This window comes from Triturus cristatus, chromosome 4_1 (genome assembly GCF_964204655.1).
Source record: "Triturus cristatus chromosome 4_1, aTriCri1.1, whole genome shotgun sequence".
In the NCBI taxonomy this organism is placed as follows: domain Eukaryota; kingdom Metazoa; phylum Chordata; class Amphibia; order Caudata; family Salamandridae; genus Triturus; species Triturus cristatus.
The window spans coordinates 398905367-398923386 of NC_140585.1; the positions used below are offsets into that span (position 1 = coordinate 398905367).

The following is an 18020-nucleotide window of genomic DNA, read 5'->3' on the forward strand; positions in this document are numbered from 1 at the left end:
GGTCCTCCCTGGACTGGAAACAAGTATCCTAGGACCGGTTTCGGGGTTCCACCCCTCTTCAGCCAGGATAGCTTGATTCCAGTGGCATGGAGAGCAGGACAGTCAGTATCAGAATATTAAGAATATGGAGAGATTCCGACGGGAGAGGATGTCTACCAGTACTGTTTAGGTCGGTTCTTTCTCCAAGGGAATTAATTGTGTGATGACATTTGTCATCAAAGGGGGGAACTGATAGAGTGCCACGTTATTCTGAAATTTGTAGGGGTGCATTATAATCACGGTTAGTCCGCACCCACATATTAATCGAAGTAGCTTAGGTGTGACAGTGAAATGTATTTTTCGAATTGTTTAACATAGGTTTGATTAGAAATTTAACCATGCTTTTCATGAAAGGTAATGCCGTAGATCACTGCCTGGGACCCAAGGTCAAGCTAACCGTCATTGGATGGAGTACAAGTTTCACAGGAAAAGTACTAGAAGAAGACCTGGCTGAAGAGGTGTGCCGAAGGCGTGTTCTATGTTTTTGGGATTTTGTATTGGGGACAGTGCCCCGAGGCTGGAGCAGTTGAGGTTTAGATGGGAAGCTAGAAGGAGCATCTTAGAATGAGCCCTGACTAAGTGAATGTACTTCTAAGGAAGTCTTCACTTCTGACACCTTTTTTACTCTCTTGCCTGGGAGGGAAATGCTAAGTAGGGATGGCACCTTAGAGCCAGAGTAGTGATAGACTAACTGTTTTCCTTTAGGCTAATGATTCCTAATGTAGGGGCGCTAGGTGGCGCACTACCGGAATGGCCACGCAGTAGCGAGGCTCCCACATCCCGGAGATTTAATCCGTCTAATATCCTACCCAACCCTGCTGTAGAAGGCTTCCCCAGCAGCCGCGGACTACTGGACGTGTTAAGCACCCTCGCTGCAAGTCTGGAGCAAATTGCACCGGGAGATCCAAAGTTATCCGGCGGTGAAGTTGAGCCGAGAGGGGGCTGTGGAACTCTGCGATAGCCAGCGGCGGCAGCGAGCAGTACGCTAGCCCGTGGCTTCACACGTGGGCACAGGCCAGAAACAGAAGCTGGGAATAGAGCGGAGGAGCATCCTCGGCGGACGGAGCGGAAAGGCGAGCTCTGCCCGTTCTAGTTGCGGCGACAGTTGGAGGGACGTGCAGCCAACTCGGGAAGCAGCAGAACCATAGCTACAGGTACCGGGGTGGAAGGCGGCCCACGAGGGACCACAGCCGGGCGACTGGCGGCGATTGCCGGAGACCGGGGGTGGATGAGAGCTACAGCCACTTACCGACCTCCCTTGGGCTGCAGCGGAGAAGGATACCAACAACCCCAGAGATCTGGTCCGGGCCTGCAATGACTACGGACAAACAAAAAGCGGAGAGACTCGTCTTGGAGAGCAAAGAAAGCTGTGAATGCTCCGTCCCGGGGGCCGTTCCACGTAGAGGAGTTGACCGCTCGTACACCGAGTAGAGCGCTGGCTCGGTAAGCAAGGTGAAAGTGGCGCGCTGCCTCCCCCCCCCCTCCTCCCACCCTCCAAGAAGGAGCTGAGAAGTGGTTGGTCAGAGCAACCCACAGGTATAACCAGCACGGTGGCGGGGGGCGGTCTGCCCTGCTCACGGGGGTTGGTCATCGCATCTACCTGGGTGAATCAGTGAAGTTGACAGCAGTGGCGTGGAGGAGGGTTGTGACTGGAGCCAACGTCGGAGAGCGCACCGTGAATCGTGCGCACCATAGCGCGGCAGTGGGCCGGGAGCAGAAGGGACTCGCCAGCAAATAGTGAGAGGCCTGGGTGTTGTGTTCTCTCCGCAAAACCTAGACAGCAGTACCATGGGTAAGCCGGACACGAAACAGCCGAAATTAAGTTTCGAATCAACGAAACGTGGAGGTCCATCACACCAGGCAAGTCAGCTGCCAGGGGGACAGAATGAAGTACAAGAAAGCGTCGGGTTGCCGGTGGCGGACACTCAGAGCATCCTGCAGGAGATCAGGCAGGGGTTTGCCACGGTGGTGGACAGGGTGGACCACATGGCTGCTAGAATAGACAACATAGTCCACAAACTTGAGGGGCATAAGGGCAGGCTACAGGAAGCTGAAAAGCATATCTCCACAACGGAAGACACTACCGCTAAGCACAGTACACAGCTTGCTCGAATGGATAACCTCTTAAGAGTTATTGCGGCAAAGAATGCTAGAGTTGGAGGCGCGCAGTCGGCGCAATAATGTCCGCATTTTGGGTATTCCGGAGTCCACCAACGTTGGGAAGATGGAAATTTACGTAGAGAAGCTGTTGCTGTCCGCCGTGGGGGAGGAGGCACTGTCAGGCCAGTTCATAGTGGAGCGAGCCCATCGCTCATTGGGGCCCAGACCGCAGCCAGGTGCTAACCCTCGCCCCATAATAGCGCGACAACTAAACTACAGGGACCGAGACGCGGCCCTTAGAGCTGCCAGAGGGAAGCAGGTCATGTCTTATGAAGGAAATACTTTTACGATATATCCTGACTTTACGCCCATGGTGCAAGAGGAAAGACGGAAGTTTCTGGACGTTAAGGCTAAACTGCGAAAAGCGCAAATTGACTATGCACTACTATATCCAGCTCGGTTCAGAGTGACGCACCAAGGTAAACAACATTTCTTTACTGCGCCAGGACAAGTAGAAGACTTCCTCAAGAGAGTGAAAAAACAGTGCGCAGTGGAGGAGGGCGAGCGTCGTCGCAGAACGCGGAGACAGAAGGGAACAGCGAAGACGTGCGATAAACTGCCAACATCAGGCCTAATTGGTCGTGTGAACTGAAGACGCGAGACTGCTATACAAGACAGGTTCTGTAGCGGGGGCTGATCAGGAGTATGTGTTGGATTCAGTGGGTTGGGTACATTGTATGATCACTCCGGGAGCCTCTGACCCCGCTGGGCTCTGTCTGCTTGTGGGGGGAGCCTGCTGGGGGGAGAGGAATCTGTGTGGCCGCCTGGCGAGACCCCCAGCGGGAATTACCCCAGGTCAAGCGCCCACGCATTTAGTAGGGGTGCTGTAGTACCATTGGTTCAGTTGTGGGAATTGGGTGGGATGAGGAGGGAACAAATCGCTGACAAGTTGGGGATGCTTCAGTGGGTCGGGGGGAGGGCAATTGAAGGGGTTTTTGTTTTTTAATATGTTTTATTCCCTTCCAGATCAGGAAGGGCAAAGAGCGGTAGCACGCAGTGAGAGCTCAGACAGTAAACATTTCGAAGTATTCGCGTTGCGAAGAGGTAGGGGAGGAACTAGACTAGTCGGCAGAGAGTGGCAGAAACACCACGTCCCATGTATCACTTCGGGTAATGGCTGAGGGAGGTGCTAGCCACTTGAATATCCTTACATTGAATGTTAGAGGCCTGGGGGATGCGCGAAAAAGACGTCAAGTGTTAGCTTACTTAGACAGACACCACACACACATCGCAATGCTGCAGGAGACGCATTTCTCCCCCCCGGGACACGGCCGATTCGCAAGCACTTGGGCAGTCCACAGGGCCTTCTCCTCATATTCTTCATACGCGCGGGGCACGGCCATACTGGTTAACAAACAGGTACCCTTTCAGCTTGGGGGGAAGATGGAGGATCCACAGGGCCGGGATTGTTTAATGTGGGGACGATTGGGTTCAATATCAGTGACACTGGCATGTTGCTACGGGCCTAATGTGGACGACCCAGTCTTTTTCTCCTCATTATGGGCCAAGATCTTTGAAGTGGGCTCCCAACACATCATCTGGGGGGGTGACTTTAATGTTACATATAACCCGAGCTGCGATAGATCTCACCCTGCCCCGCACTACTACACCAAGGCGGGGGGACTGCTTGGGGACACTATTGAGTCATATCATCTCTTAGATGCCTGGAGACACATGCATCCAACCTCACGAGAGGGCACACAATTAACGGCGCGTGCAAATTCCTGGGCGCGAATAGATTACTGGCTAATGTCAAGAGGCCTGGGGCCATCGATAGCCCAAGTACAACATCTAGCAAGAACATATTCGGACCATGCTCCGGTGAAACTCGCATTATCGTCACCAGACCTGCAGGTACCACGTGGTGGCTGGAGGCTGCAAGTCACCATGCTGCTAGACGCGGTATTCCAAGAGGAGTTGAGGGAGGAGGTGCGAGACTTCTTTATCCGTAATAAAGGGTCGGTGGATAGTGTGGAAACTATATGGGAGGCCTTCAAGGTAACAATTCGCGGTTTCTGCATATCCAAGGGGTCGGTGTGCTTAAGGACATACTTAGGTCCCATACAAAAGCTGGAAGGGGAACTGAAACAGATGGAAGCTGAGATGGCACTATCTGCATCGGTTACGGCGCAGGTGCGATATAGGGACACGCTAACGGAGTATATAGCCATAGCGGAAAGGGAAACGCGCTTTCGAGGGAAGTACTGGAAAGCCCGTAGTTATGGAGAGGGAGAGAGACCTGGGAGGGTGCTGGCGAATCTAATCAGAAAACCCAGACAGGCCAACTACATTTTAGAAGTGGAAAACGAAGAGGGAAAAGTCTCCCGAGACACAGCCAATATACTCAAAGTGTTTACGAAACACTATAAGCAGTTGTACTCCACCCATAGAAGAGACGAGCTGGACCTGGAGAGTTTTTTGGGCGAGGTAACGTTAGGTTGGCTCAGCGATAGACAACGAGAATTTTTGTGTGCGCCCTTTGAATTAGATGAAGTGAGAGACGCAATTATGAGTATGCAGTCAGGTAAGGCTGCAGGGACGGACGGCATCCCAATAGAATTCTATAAAACATAATGGCCCCGGTACTGCGTGAAGTATTTGAAGAATCGCTGGAAGTTGGCCATCTGCCAGCATCGATGAGAGAGGCGATTATGATCTCCCTACTAAAGCCGGGAAAGCCGCCGCGATCGTGTGACTCTTATAGACCGCTCTCCCTTCTGAACTGTGATGCAAAAATACTAGCTAAGTTGATCGCCAATCGTCTAAGTCTGCTGCTTGACAAATTGATACTTCCGGACCAGTCGGGCTTTGTCCCTGGTAGAGCCACATCCCATAACTTACGAACGTTATTCGCGGTCCTTAACAATGTTTCGCCTGACTTGCCGCTCGCGGCAGTTTTTCTAGACGCCACTAAGGCGTTTGACTCGGTAGAGTGGGACTACGTCTTTGGAGTAATGAGGCGCATGGGTTTCCCGCCCCTATTTCTATCATGGATCCGGTTATTGTACACTCTGCCGGTTGCAAAAATAGGGATCAATGGACACACATCACCCCCAATATCCATAACAAGAGGGACTCGGCAGGGTTGCCTGATATCTCCGCTGCTGTTTGCAATAGCTATGGAGCCACTGGCGGCGAAGCTGAGGCAACACCATCGAGATAGAGCATTAAGGTGTAATCTGCGGCAGATCCTGATCTCGCTGTACGCAGATGATATCACTTTGTATATCCGAAATCCGCAGGAAAACCTGAACCCAATCCTGAGAGAATTCATAATATTTGGGAAGATATCCGGCATTGGCATCAATTGGGGTAAATCGTGTATATTCCCACTGACATTGGCGACCCATAGATTTTCACTTGACTATCCCCTAGAATGGTGCGAGGAGGAACTGCGCTATCTCGGGGTGCGAGTGACACGAGACAGAGACGAACTACTGCGATTGAATTATGTCACTGCAATAGTGCGTATAGCGGATTGTGTGACCCGATGGCTCACCCTGCCTCTGTCAATGGCAGGGCGGGTATCTCTGATTAAAATGGTGATCCTGCCCCAGTTACTATACCTGTTCCTTAATATTCCCTTTTACCCGGGGAAGCACTTCTTTGTGACACTTAGGACAGAGTTGACGCGATTGGTTTGGGGAGGCCGGCAGCCTAGGCTGCACTGGGAGGTCCTCACGAGACCATATTCGCGTGGGGGGTTTGGAGTACCCGACTTTGAGCTGTACTACCTAAGTGCGCAGGCTCATTATGCTTGGTATTGGGTGAAGCAGCCCAGGTACATGCCGCAGGTGGCAGCGGAGCATTGGTTGGCACACCCGATACCCCTGGAGGGCACGCTTTTCACACCTGTGCAACATAGAGAAAAGTGCCCAACGACAGTTACCTGTACGATTAATGCCTGGCGTAGGATCGGGCTCCTAATGGGAGCCCCCATGCACTATGCGACCGCTCTGCCCCTTGCGTATCATCCGAATATGCCACTGTTACAAGAGAAGCTGTTTCACCAGTTCAGAGACCGAACCCATATAGTGACGTGGGGGGATCTATATCAGGAGGGGAGGTTCCGCTCAGCTGAGCAGATGCTACAAAACCTACAGCAGACCCCAATGGATACGTTTTTATATGTCAGACTAAGACAAGGCATACGTGCACTCACATCGAATTTCCCAGAGGAGCCGCAAGCGCTAGCCCCACTGCAGGTGATGCTTAAATGCACATCGGCCACACGGCTGGTCTCTATAATCTATAGAACAATCCACACACAGAGGGAATACGCAGACCCAATCTCCAGAGCGAAGTGGGAACAAGAAATGGGCACGACACTCTCTGATGACCAGTGGGAATTTTGCTGTCAGCAAACCGAAAGAGTAATAGCCAGCAGTAGGCTCCGCATGATACATTATAAATATTTACACAGACTATACTACACGCCGGTTAAAATGCATCAATTCCGCTTGCGAGACACAGACCACTGTGATAGGTGTAGAGCACCAGGGGCGGATTTCCTGCATCTGGCCTGGGCGTGTCCTGGGGTAAATAAATTTTGGAACCAAGTCTTTGAAGCATTGTCCCACATGACACATACGCTTATGGATCCCACGCCGCTTGCGGCACTGCTTGGGTATGTTAAACCGATACAGGCGGCACACCGGAAATCTGTTGCAGTAGTGCTCTTATTGGCAAAGAGAAGGGTGGCCTGCCGATGGGGAAGAGGGAGAGCCCCGAAGTTCAAGGAATGGGTTGCTGAGCTGGTGACATGCCAAGAGCAGGCTATGCTATATTCGGAGCTCTTGCCTAGGGCTTCTAGGCCTCGGAATATATGGGCGCCGTTAACATGCTACTTACTCGAGCACCCGCTAGAAGACACAGCGCCAGATGGCGTAAGAAATACACATTAATGGTGAGTGACAGGCGAGGGTTGGAGATATGGGTCGCATAGGTGGCGCACTTTGACAATGGTTGTGGGTTGACTGATTGGGTCACTGCAAGGTGTCGTCTGCGGAGGGGGGGGGCGTGGTGGGTCCACTGTGGGTGAGTGTCGGGATATACCAGTGAAAGGGAGCTGCGAATATTGTATACATAACAGTACTGTGAATGCTACCGGAGTAATATACGACATGATTGTGGTTGATGCTATGTTTCAGAAAAACTAATAAAAAGAATAAAAAAAAAAAAAATGATTCCTAATGTAGACATTGGACTCAGGATTGCATTTCTTATGCTTCTTGAATTAATTGTACTTCTTATCTTAAGTCGTATAAGACTCCTACTTAGACTTGCGTTTGTTCTAGTACCCATTTATTTCCTTCACCTTGTATTGAGGTGCTTGTATGTGCAGTTATTCTTAGTTGTAATAAAATCCTAAAATTTTAAGTTCGGAGTCAGTGGTCCTTTGGGAAAGAGATTTGATTTTGTTGATTATGTACTAAGAATTGGATTTCCTCCCCTCTACACTATTTAGCAGATAAAAAGATCCTGGCGACCTGAGAGGATTCTTGACGATTGTAAGGTAGGCAAGAATCTGGGCTTCGTCAGCGGTCAAGTCTATGAAGGATAACAAAGCCCCGGGGCTGGATGGCTACACAGCCACCTTTTACAAGTCCTTCCTAGAACAGCTAAAACAAACAATGAATAGGGTGCTAAATCACTGTGCAGAAAATGGGTTGGTACCACAATCTATGGCTGAAGCGAACATAATAGTAATACCAAAGGAAGGTAAGGATCAGTTGCAGTCCGAGAACTACAGGCCCATATCCCTAATTAATGTGGACTGCAAAATATATGCAAATATTCTAGCAACCAGACTTAATTCCGTCCTACCCAACCTAATAAACAACTCCCAAGTAGGCTTCCTGAGAACACGTATGTCTAACGACAACACCAGACTTCTCTGCCACACACTAGAACACACATCAAAGATAACAAAAGCAGCGGTAGCTATCACCCAGGATGCCGAGAAGGACTTTGGCAGGGTATCATGGCCCTTCCTGGAACCGTGCATGAAATCCTTCAACTTAGGGGAAGGTTACATTCGGAAGGTGATGGTGCTGTACGGGGACCCAAGTGCACGCATTGTCGTTAATGGGTCACTCTCCGAACCACTCACACTACAAAACGGCACTAGACAGGGCTGCCCACTGTCTCCTTCACTCTTTCTGTTGACATTAGAACCCCTGATTAGTGACATGAAGCAAAACACGAAAAGAAAAGGGATCAACATCAACAGGAGTAAACCTAGCAGACTCTAGAACCTTCCAAACTGCATTTCTGGCAAAACAAGGGGCATACTGGATAGCACCCCCTCAAGGCTACACACCGGTATGGCTGCAAGTCGAGAGAGCCATACTGTGCAATCTAAACCCACTGGCGCTGTTAACAGCTAACAAACACCCTCATGTCTCCAGCTCCATTTTTAAGAACACAAAAATTGCCCTTCTAAAAATAGACAAGAAAATGGAGCACAGCATAAATGGGTCGAAGATGGAGTCGCTCTGGGCCAATAGTAAGATCAGATACAAGGGGAAATCCCTCGTCCTCGACGCATGGATAGAGAAAGGCATCTCCCACCCAGACCAGCTAGAGGAAGGGGGATACCCTACCACATTTGCCGTACTGAAATCTAAACATAACCTATCAGACATAGAGTTCTACAACTTCCTAAAAATCAAAACAGCCCTATCCAAAGCCAAACTATCACAAACCCAACCGTCAATCTCACAGTATTTAGCAAGGATCAGCAGACTAGGTCATCAGGTATCACACCTCTAGACAACTAACTACTGGATAAAACAAGGCAATACCCCACTGAACGAGCAAGAACAGGTGGCATTATGGTCCTCTGCCTCACGTAATAAAATCACCCCAGTGCTAGCACAAATTAAATTCTGGCTACTCCACAAAGCCTTCTGGACCCCCGCCCGATTATTCTCACTAGGACTCCGAGATGATGACCAGTGCTGGAATTGTAGCAAGGAAAAGGGGGACCTAACACATCTTATCTATTACTGCCCATCACTCAAAAAGTTCTGGGAGAAAACCTTTGGGTTCAAAAATAATGTACTGGGCTGCACACTAACGACTGAATTCTCCTTCCTCGCCCCGGCATTCATGACCACAGCACTATGATCAGAGCATGATAAAGACCTACTGGACCTGCTTCTCATTGCGGCAGTGAAAATGGTCCTCCACAATTGGAAGGACACGACTAAGACCTCATACAAGGGCTGGTTCAAATGGGTGACGTACCTCAGAGGTGCGGATAACATTGCGTTGCAGAACTCCCCCCTGGAGACCAGCAACCAGGGGGATGTGGAAGTCACTAGATGCGTACTTAGACTCTTACGAACCCCCTTTAAGCCACTCTGGCTCCCTCCTCTCCGCCCCCTATGGGGAATGGAGCAAATCGGAGGTTAACACCACGGGCCGATGGGACATCGGGGGGGGCTTGTTGGACTGCCCGTTTCGACCACCTCTCCCACCATAGTCCATCTAGTGGGGTGTCAGCTTTGCCACATGACTAAAACCCGTATCAGACTCAGAGCCACAGAACCTCTCTCATATCCTCCTCTCACCTCTTTCATTTTTGTTTCTCTCTCTCTATCAACCTTTGCCTAATTTTCCAGCTAGTCAATGTAAGAGGGGCTTAGCTAAAACAGATATTTTACCGTAAAGTACATGTAACCATTGTATACAGACTTTTTTTGGCTAACCCCATGACAGAATGCTATTGTATTTGTTTGTATAAAAATACTAATAAAATACTTTTGAAATAAAAAAAAAGAAAGATACACTGTGCGATCCCTCCTATGAAACTCGCAAGGCAGGTTTTGCTATTTAATGCTTTGACTGCGGTTTAAAAAAGGGTCCAGAAATAGCATTAAGGGGCTATTATGTCAGAAACTTGGTAACAATGTTAGAAACATTTATCTTGTTGTCGCTGACTGTTACTGGTGTAACTAATTTTATTTTTGCATTCTGTATGGTTAGAGATTGTATTTTATACAATAGACTGAGGATTTTAAAATTAATATTTTAAAAATATTTTAAGTACATGTCCCTGTTTGTTAGTGCTATTTTTGAGAGTGTAATTCATAAGTGAAAGATTGCTTGGATTGCCACTGTGTCCCTGAAGGTGTCTAGAGTAACATGAAAACTCTGCCTGTACAGGATTGGTAGGGATACGGTTCAGTTGGCATTCTAATCCCTCACTGATGCTTTGAACTACTTCTGCATCAGACGGTTAGAAATCCAACCCTGCGGCTTTAGGAAATCCCACCCACCGATTTCATATCACTTTGTGTGGAAAATTGCACAGCAAAAACTGGTTAGTGGTTATTCCCCATTGCTTCTAGATTAATTTGTGATAACTGGATTTAGGTGGGGAGATAACAGCCGGAGACGCTAAACCTATATTACTTGTAATTGGGACTTGCGTGTGATTTATAAATGAATGTGCAACTTTCCATATAGGGTGACTGGAACAGTTTTTATCTACATCCTCAACCTTGTTGGCTTTTAGTTATTAATCCTGTATATATTGCAAAAGTCCACTGGATAGTCCTACTTTTGAATGTGCTGTGTATGTTTAATCATGTCAAACACAAAAGGTATGCACATGGCTGAGTCTAATCTGAGGTGGCATGGAGGGCAAAAGAACAATGGGTAGGAAGGCTACCCTGAGCGTTTGCCAGTGGTCAGACTAATTGCAAGCATCCCCGCATCACCTTGTGTATGTTTAATGTATTGCCTTAAGTGGCCAAGGTAATGCCCAGACATGGGTCCCTTGCTCACTGTGTCATGGAACCAAGCTACACCTGGCTGAAGAGCCCCATTCAGGATGAAACCAGTCCTGAGTTGCTTGGGTTCCTGTTCGGAGAGGACCTGGCTTAGCAGTTAGTGCTGAACTGTTCCTGAGCAAAGTCAAGACTGATTTGAATATGGCGGGATCAAATCTGAGGTGACATGGTGGGCAAAAGAATAATATGTTGGAATGCTACCCTTAGTGATTGCCAGAGCTCAGACTTCTTGCAAGCATCCTACCATCACTTTTTGTGTGTTTTATGGTTAATCACGTTCAGTTCCAGAATAATATTTAGTTAAAAACCTACGGAAACAATCCGTTTTCTGACTCTAACCTCTATTTTTCGACTTATATTTTCATATAGATGTCGATGAATGTATAGATAACAACGGTGGCTGTCAGCAAATCTGTCTGAACACGATGGGAAGCTATGAATGTCAGTGCAAGGAAAGTTTTTTCCTGAGTGATAATCAGCACACCTGCATTCACCGCTCTAATGGTAAGTTTTACGTGAGATTGATATTTATTTTTTGATTCTGATCGGGCAATTTTCAGATGTTCGTTTATCTTTGATATAAAAAGATGTCTATTTCTTTGCTGGGTTGTACCTCTAAGGAACTGATTATGAGTGGCGTAAACCTCTGTTTACGCACATAACAGAATTACGGGTTTGGTTTTATTTAATGCATCCATTAATTATCAGATGTGTTAAATAACACAACATTCATTAAATTTCAGCAGGTCAAACCGGCTATAATGATACAGGGCAAAACATACTGTATTTACCATGTTATGTGGATTTTAGTGCATTAAGCACAAAAAAATCCCATGTTATTCTGGATCAAGCAGTACAGGAAAACGGTAAGTCCTGAGGAGTGAAGGTACACCTGCAGCACCAGAAATTTGACTTTTTGGATGAAAAGGTTTCTTACTTTAGTTTGCTTTGGAAGGAAAAATGCTTCAGTTTTTAGTAAGTGAGTGGGATGATTGTAGCGTTGTGGTTTTGGTGCACAGCATGTAGTCTGGGAGAGAAATGGGTCCTCGACAACGCAAGGTCTTTATGGAATAGATTGTGGGTCAGGTTAGGAGAAGCTGGAGCAGATGTAAGCATTATAGGAAGGAAGTATCACTGGAGAAGCCAGGATGGAGTTTTAGAAGCAGTCCTTGGTCAGATGTAGACAAGACAGGGGCATAGGATTTGTAACCAGTGCACCGAGAAAGAGTGACAAGGGAAACTGGAAGAGTCTTGGGAGTCAGCCAACCTAGATTTTTACCTCTTGGTATTTTTAAAAAAGCCCCTACATGACTCTGAAATTCTGCTCCTGTTTAAAATTACAATTGAAAAACATGGATGGCTGTTTTGAAAAATTGGATGAGATTTTCAAAAGTTACATTGTGAAACTAGCAATTTTGACACAAATATAGGAGCATGCCAGTCGAAGCCTGCAAATGAGGGTTACGAGAAATGTGGATCCTTGAAATAGGAACAACAGTAACCTTTTGGAATACCGTAAGCCCACAGACACTTATCCGACCCTGTTTCACTACTCCAGGGGCCGTTAGTGGGTTGCAGAATGGTCTCCGATGATTGTACAGCTGTGGCGCCTTCTGAATTGCTGCAGGCTGAACCCCATGCAAAAGGGAAGTACCTTTATTTAAATAGGGTATTGACTAATTTTGCAAACACAAGAAGATGATGTACGGAGCGCTGAAACTTTTCAGACACTCACCCCCAGTCACAGATCTGGGTTGAATCCATCATCATTCTTTAGCTCACTTCACCACCCCAGTTCAGACCCAGCCATATGCAAATCAGTCTTGACCCTGTGCCTCATGGGAACAGTCTAGACCGAACTGCCAAGCCAGGTCTTCCCTGGACCGAAAACAAGCATCTTGGGACTGGTTTCAGGGTAACACCCCTCATCAAGGGACCCACAACTGGGCATACCCTGCCAACTTGGGACGAACAAAGCAAACGCATGGAGATGATGGACGGAGAACTGAAACTTTTCGGACACTCCCCCCCAGTCCTGGGTTGAATCCATCATCGTTCTTTAGCTCACTTCTCCACCCCTGACTGATATGCATATAGCTGGGTCTGAACGGGGGTGGCGAAGTGAGCTAAAGAACGATGATGGATTCAACGCAGATCTATGACTGGGGGTGATCGTCTAAAAGGTTTCAGCACGCTGTCCATCATCTCCTTGTGTGCGTTGCCTAATTTGGCAGATAGCATGCTCCTTATTAGTCAAGCATATGCACGGTCAAAAGCATGGGTCCAACTGAATGCACCAACTAGGTGGTGGCTCACATCTAGCGTGAAACCCCCAGACCATTCAGGGAATCATCTGCGAGGGGGCACAAGGGCCGCAGGCTTCCTTCTCCACCCAGCCTGCGCACCTCACATGACTTCCTAAATGGGCAGGCTCCTGGTTCCTTTCCAAACAGATGCATGGTTCCATAAGCTGCAAAATAAGCTGCACTAGTACAAGTTCACTCCTCATCTTGGCTTGTGATGGAGTCTTTTGAGGCTCTCATCATGGGCTACAGAACCCTCGAAAAAGAGAAGGCAAAACCTGATTTATGTTCATACAGTGCGCTATCACAGTGCGGTCTTGTGATGACCATGTTAATCCAGCCTGGAAAGTACTCTACAAGTTCTACTGTAACAGCAGCTCAACCTACTTTAAATCTTTGACTTTTCAACACACTCTAATAGGTCAACCAATCTGCACCCTGTTCACCATTGAGTTTTTAGACTACATAAATTTAATGGCAGATAAATGGGCATCGGCCAGACGTTCAATTGACTTGCATCCCATCTTACAAGTGGAATGCAACCACTTCCAATTCATGGCATACTGAATATTTTTGGCTAGTTTTTTGCTGAAAACCTGAAACAAGGGCAGTAAACAAATCCATTGCTAATTCTTCGCCTCTCAGCTGACCATCAAGAGCCCAGCATGGCCGTAAGGTGACATGTGGCTCCCCATAAAACCCAAAATAATTAATTTATTTTAACTTGTGCAGGTGGTCGAAATGATATTTTTTAGGTCTGTCTTTTTTTTTTGCTTATTTATATAGCTGAAACTCGACCCGAAGGTATTGGAGTGCTTTACACAATCACCGTATTTACATACACATTCAGGCACAGGGAGATTAAGTGATTTGCCCACAATCACAGGATGTGGACACAACCCCGAGGCTCGAACCCTGGTTTCCAGCACCAAAGTCAGCAGTCTAGCCGACAGACCACATCCCCTCCCCTGAAAGATCTGTTGGGAGCTTACAGTGGCCTTACAGCCTGCCCGTTGTTTACCATTGGTTGGTTCTCATTTGCTTGCTTCTTTATGTCTTATTCCTTGCGCCACTGTTTGGGAAAACAACATCAAAACCCAAATTGTGCATAGGAACAGGCGATGGACGTTCAAATTGAACCCACAAGGCTTCATCACTCTGCTTTACTATAAGTACAATGCATATGCTACAACGGCCGCATTAATAAACATGCACAACATACTCTTGAATGGGATTAGGTGACAATCCACGTTATAAACCTGACTATGAATTGGCTAGAAACTCTCAGCCAGTGCTAATTAACTCATTTTTAGTTAGTGAGTGAATAAACCTTTAATTTACAGAATAGTGAGCCAAGATCTTTAAATTAGATGTTTTCTTTTTCTGCGCCAGCTCCTCTTGTGCGGCATACAGGCCCTGTACCAAGGTTGGGATACTCTAGATCACGGGTACTCATAGTACGGCCCGCAGGCCGCCAGCGGCCCGGCAAGCCATTCTTGGCACCCGCGGACCTTGCAGTCATTGTACTGGTGTGTTTTTTTGGGTTTTTTTACAGTGTCAGCAAACACCGACTCTGCTCTGTGGGGGCCGGGCGATTCAAGTGATAGTCCGAGTGGAGCTGCTGGGGCGCTAAGAAGAGGTGAAATACAACAAAGCCTCGTTATCATGCAAATGGTCTCTTACAGACCTGTGAAGTACTCGGGTGGGGCTGTGTGTGTGCCCGGAAAGGGAAACTGCCTCACCTGCCACACAAGCGGGGGTGAGGTGACAAAGAATGACAGAGGACAGCAGGGTGTGAGAGTCCGGTGAGGTGACAGGGGGTGACAGAGGGCAGTAGGGAGAGACAGAAACAGACAGAGACAGAAACAGATAGAGGCAGAGACAGATAGAGACAGGGACAGACAGAGACACAGCGATAGAAACAGAGAGAGAGACAAAGATAGAGGCAGGGACATATAGAGGCAGAGACAGATAGAGGCAGAGACAGACAGAGACAGATAGAGGCAGGGACAGGGACGGGGCAGAGACAGACCGAGGGAGAGCGAGACGGAGAGAGGGAGACGGAGGGAGAGGGAGACGGAGGGAGACAGAGAGAGGAAGACAGAGGGAGACAGAGAGGGAGGGAGACCGAGAGAGAGGGAGACAGAGAGAGGGAGACAGAGAGAGGGAGACAGATGGAGGGAGACAGAGGGAGGGAGACAGAGGGAGGGAGACAGAGAGGGAGGGAGACAGAGAGGGAGGGAGACAGAGAGGGAGGGAGACAGAGAGGGAGGGAGACAGAGAGGGAGGGAGACAGAGAGAGGAAGACAGAGGGAGGGAGACAGAGAGAGGAAGACAGAGGGAGGGAGACAGAGAGAGGAAGACAGAGGGAGAGACAGAGAGGGAGACAGACAGAGAGGGAGGGAGACAGAGGGAGACAGACAGAGAGAGAGAGGGAGACAGACAGAGAGGGAGGGAGACAGAGGGAGACAGAGAGGGAGGGAGACAGAGGGAGACAGAGAGAGAGGGAGAGGGAGGGAGACAGAGGGAGGGAGACAGAGGGAGACAGAGGGAGGGAGACAGAGGGAGGGAGACAGAGGGAGGGAGACCGAGGGAGGGAGACAGAGGGAGGGAGACAGAGGGAGGGAGACAGAGGGAGGGAGACAGAGAGAGGAAGACAGAGGGAGACAGAGGGAGACAGAGAGGGAGAGAGAGGGAGAGACAGAGAGGGAGACAGACAGAGAGGGAGGGAGACAGAGGGAGACAGAGAGGGAGGGAGACAGAGGGAGACAGACAGAGGGAGAAAGACAGAGGGAGAGACAGAGGGAGGGAGACAGAGAGGGAGACAGAGAGGGAGACAGAGGGCGACAGACAAAGGGAGGGTGACAGACAGAGGGAGAGAGACAGGGAAGAGGGCGACAGGCAGAGAGAGGAGGGAGACAGACAGAGGGAGACAGAGGGAGGGAGACAGAGGGAGGGAGTCAGGGGAGACCGAGGGAGGGAGAGGGAGACAGACAGAGGGAGGGAGGCAGCGGGAGGGAGACAGGGAGGGAGAGACAGAGGGAGGGAGACAGAGAGGGAGACAGAGAGGGAGACAGAGAGAGACAAAGGGAGGGAGACAGACAGAGGGAGAGAGACAGGGAGGAGGGCGACAGGCAGAGAGAGGAGGGAGACAGACAGAGGGAGACAGAGGGAGGGAGACCGAGGGAGGGAGTCAGGGGAGACAGAGGGAGGGAGAGGGAGACAGACAGAGCGAGACAGACAGAGGGAGGGAGGGAGACAGACAGAGGGAGGGAGACAGACAGAGGGAGGGAGACAGACAGAGGGAGGGAGACAGACAGAGGGAGACAGACAGAGGGAGACAGACAGAGGGAGGGAGACAGAGGGAGGGAGACAGACGGAGGGAGACAGACAGAGGGAGACAGACAGAGGGAGACAGACAGAGGGAGACAGACAGAGGGAGGGAGACAGAGGGAGGGAGACAGAGGGAGGGAGACAGAGAGGGGGACAGAGAGAGAGAGGGAGACGGGGAGAGAGGGAGACGGAGAGAGAGGGAGGGAGGGAGAGGGAGGGAGACGGAGAGAGAGGGAGGGAGGGAGAGGGAGGGAGACAGAGAGAGATAGGGAGACAGACAGAGAGGGAGAGAGAGAGGGAGAGAGAGAGAGAGATAGAGAGAGGGAGGGATACAGAGGGAGGGAGATGGAGAGAGAGATAGAGAGAGAGAGAGAGAGAGAGAGAGAGAGATATGTGTATGCCGGGTCCGGTGGCTCAGTGGACGAAGGCGTCCGCTGCAGGGGCCTGTGTTCCACCTCATGGTCACAGTTTTTTTTTGTTGCTCTAGCCCTGCCCCCTCCCCCAATGGCCCCGCCCCCACGGTGCGGCGCTCGGCCACAAACCACACTGTAAATTTGGCCCCTGAGAGAAAGTTTGTGAGTACCCATGCTCTAGGCTGTGATTAAAAGAGCTGTCCTAGACTTGATGCACAACAGGCCTGGGCTCTTAATGTTTAAATTACTTGTACACTCGGAATCACATGTTTAAGCTGTCTTTCCCTGATATGGAGCACTATGTATAATGTTGTTTATTTCTACAGCTTGCATTCTCTGTTTGCTTGCTATCTCAGAAAGCATTCTCCTACTATACTCCTATAATCCTGCAAGAAAAATGTACCTTGACATACTTTTTTTTTCAGAGTGACCCTCTCCTTACTTTCCATCCTCTGCATGCTTTCTATTTCCGAGTACAGCCTCCTCTCAGTCTCGTGCCTGTCTGCCGTTACCCTTCTTATTGAAATTCTGCAATTGGCTGATACCTTATTTAAAAGATAGAAATCTCTCTTCTTTAAAACCATATCACTGGGGGGCGTGGTCTGGCCACGCAGGAAGATGGCCGCCTGACGAGTGAGCTCCGCCGCGGGATGGGCTCTTAACGGAAATATTTTATCCCATACCGGCTTTGGAGTCCTCTTCACGTGCCCTGTGGTTGCCGGAAGGTGGGGGGCACGATTTGAGCGTGTTCCAGGGATGTGACGGCGCAGTCTTCCTGGTGTTAATCGTCTCGACGAGATTGTGTGGCGCTGCTTGCCTGACGTGCTTCCTTCGGCTGCCTCGTCCTCCCCCTGAAGCCGCGCCTCTGCTGCTCATGAAGTGCGCCTGCCCCCTCATGAGGCCGCGCCTTTGTTGCTGTTGAGAAGCGCTCGCTTCCTTACGAGGTCGAGCCTTTCTTGTGGATGTCGAGT

General features: G+C 49.3%; 1 protein-coding gene across 3 annotated transcripts in view; it reads left to right on the forward strand.

Annotated features, from left to right (window-relative positions):
- SCUBE1 (signal peptide, CUB domain and EGF like domain containing 1) overlaps positions 1 to 18020 on the forward strand; it is a 1846233-nt gene that overhangs the window by 192425 nt on the left and 1635788 nt on the right. For all 3 annotated transcript variants that reach the window (XM_085652470.1, XM_085652471.1, XM_085652472.1), the window contains exon 4: positions 11370 to 11504. In XM_085652470.1, coding sequence (XP_085508596.1) covers positions 11370 to 11504 — 135 coding nt within the window. The remainder of the gene's footprint in view (positions 1 to 11369; positions 11505 to 18020) is intronic.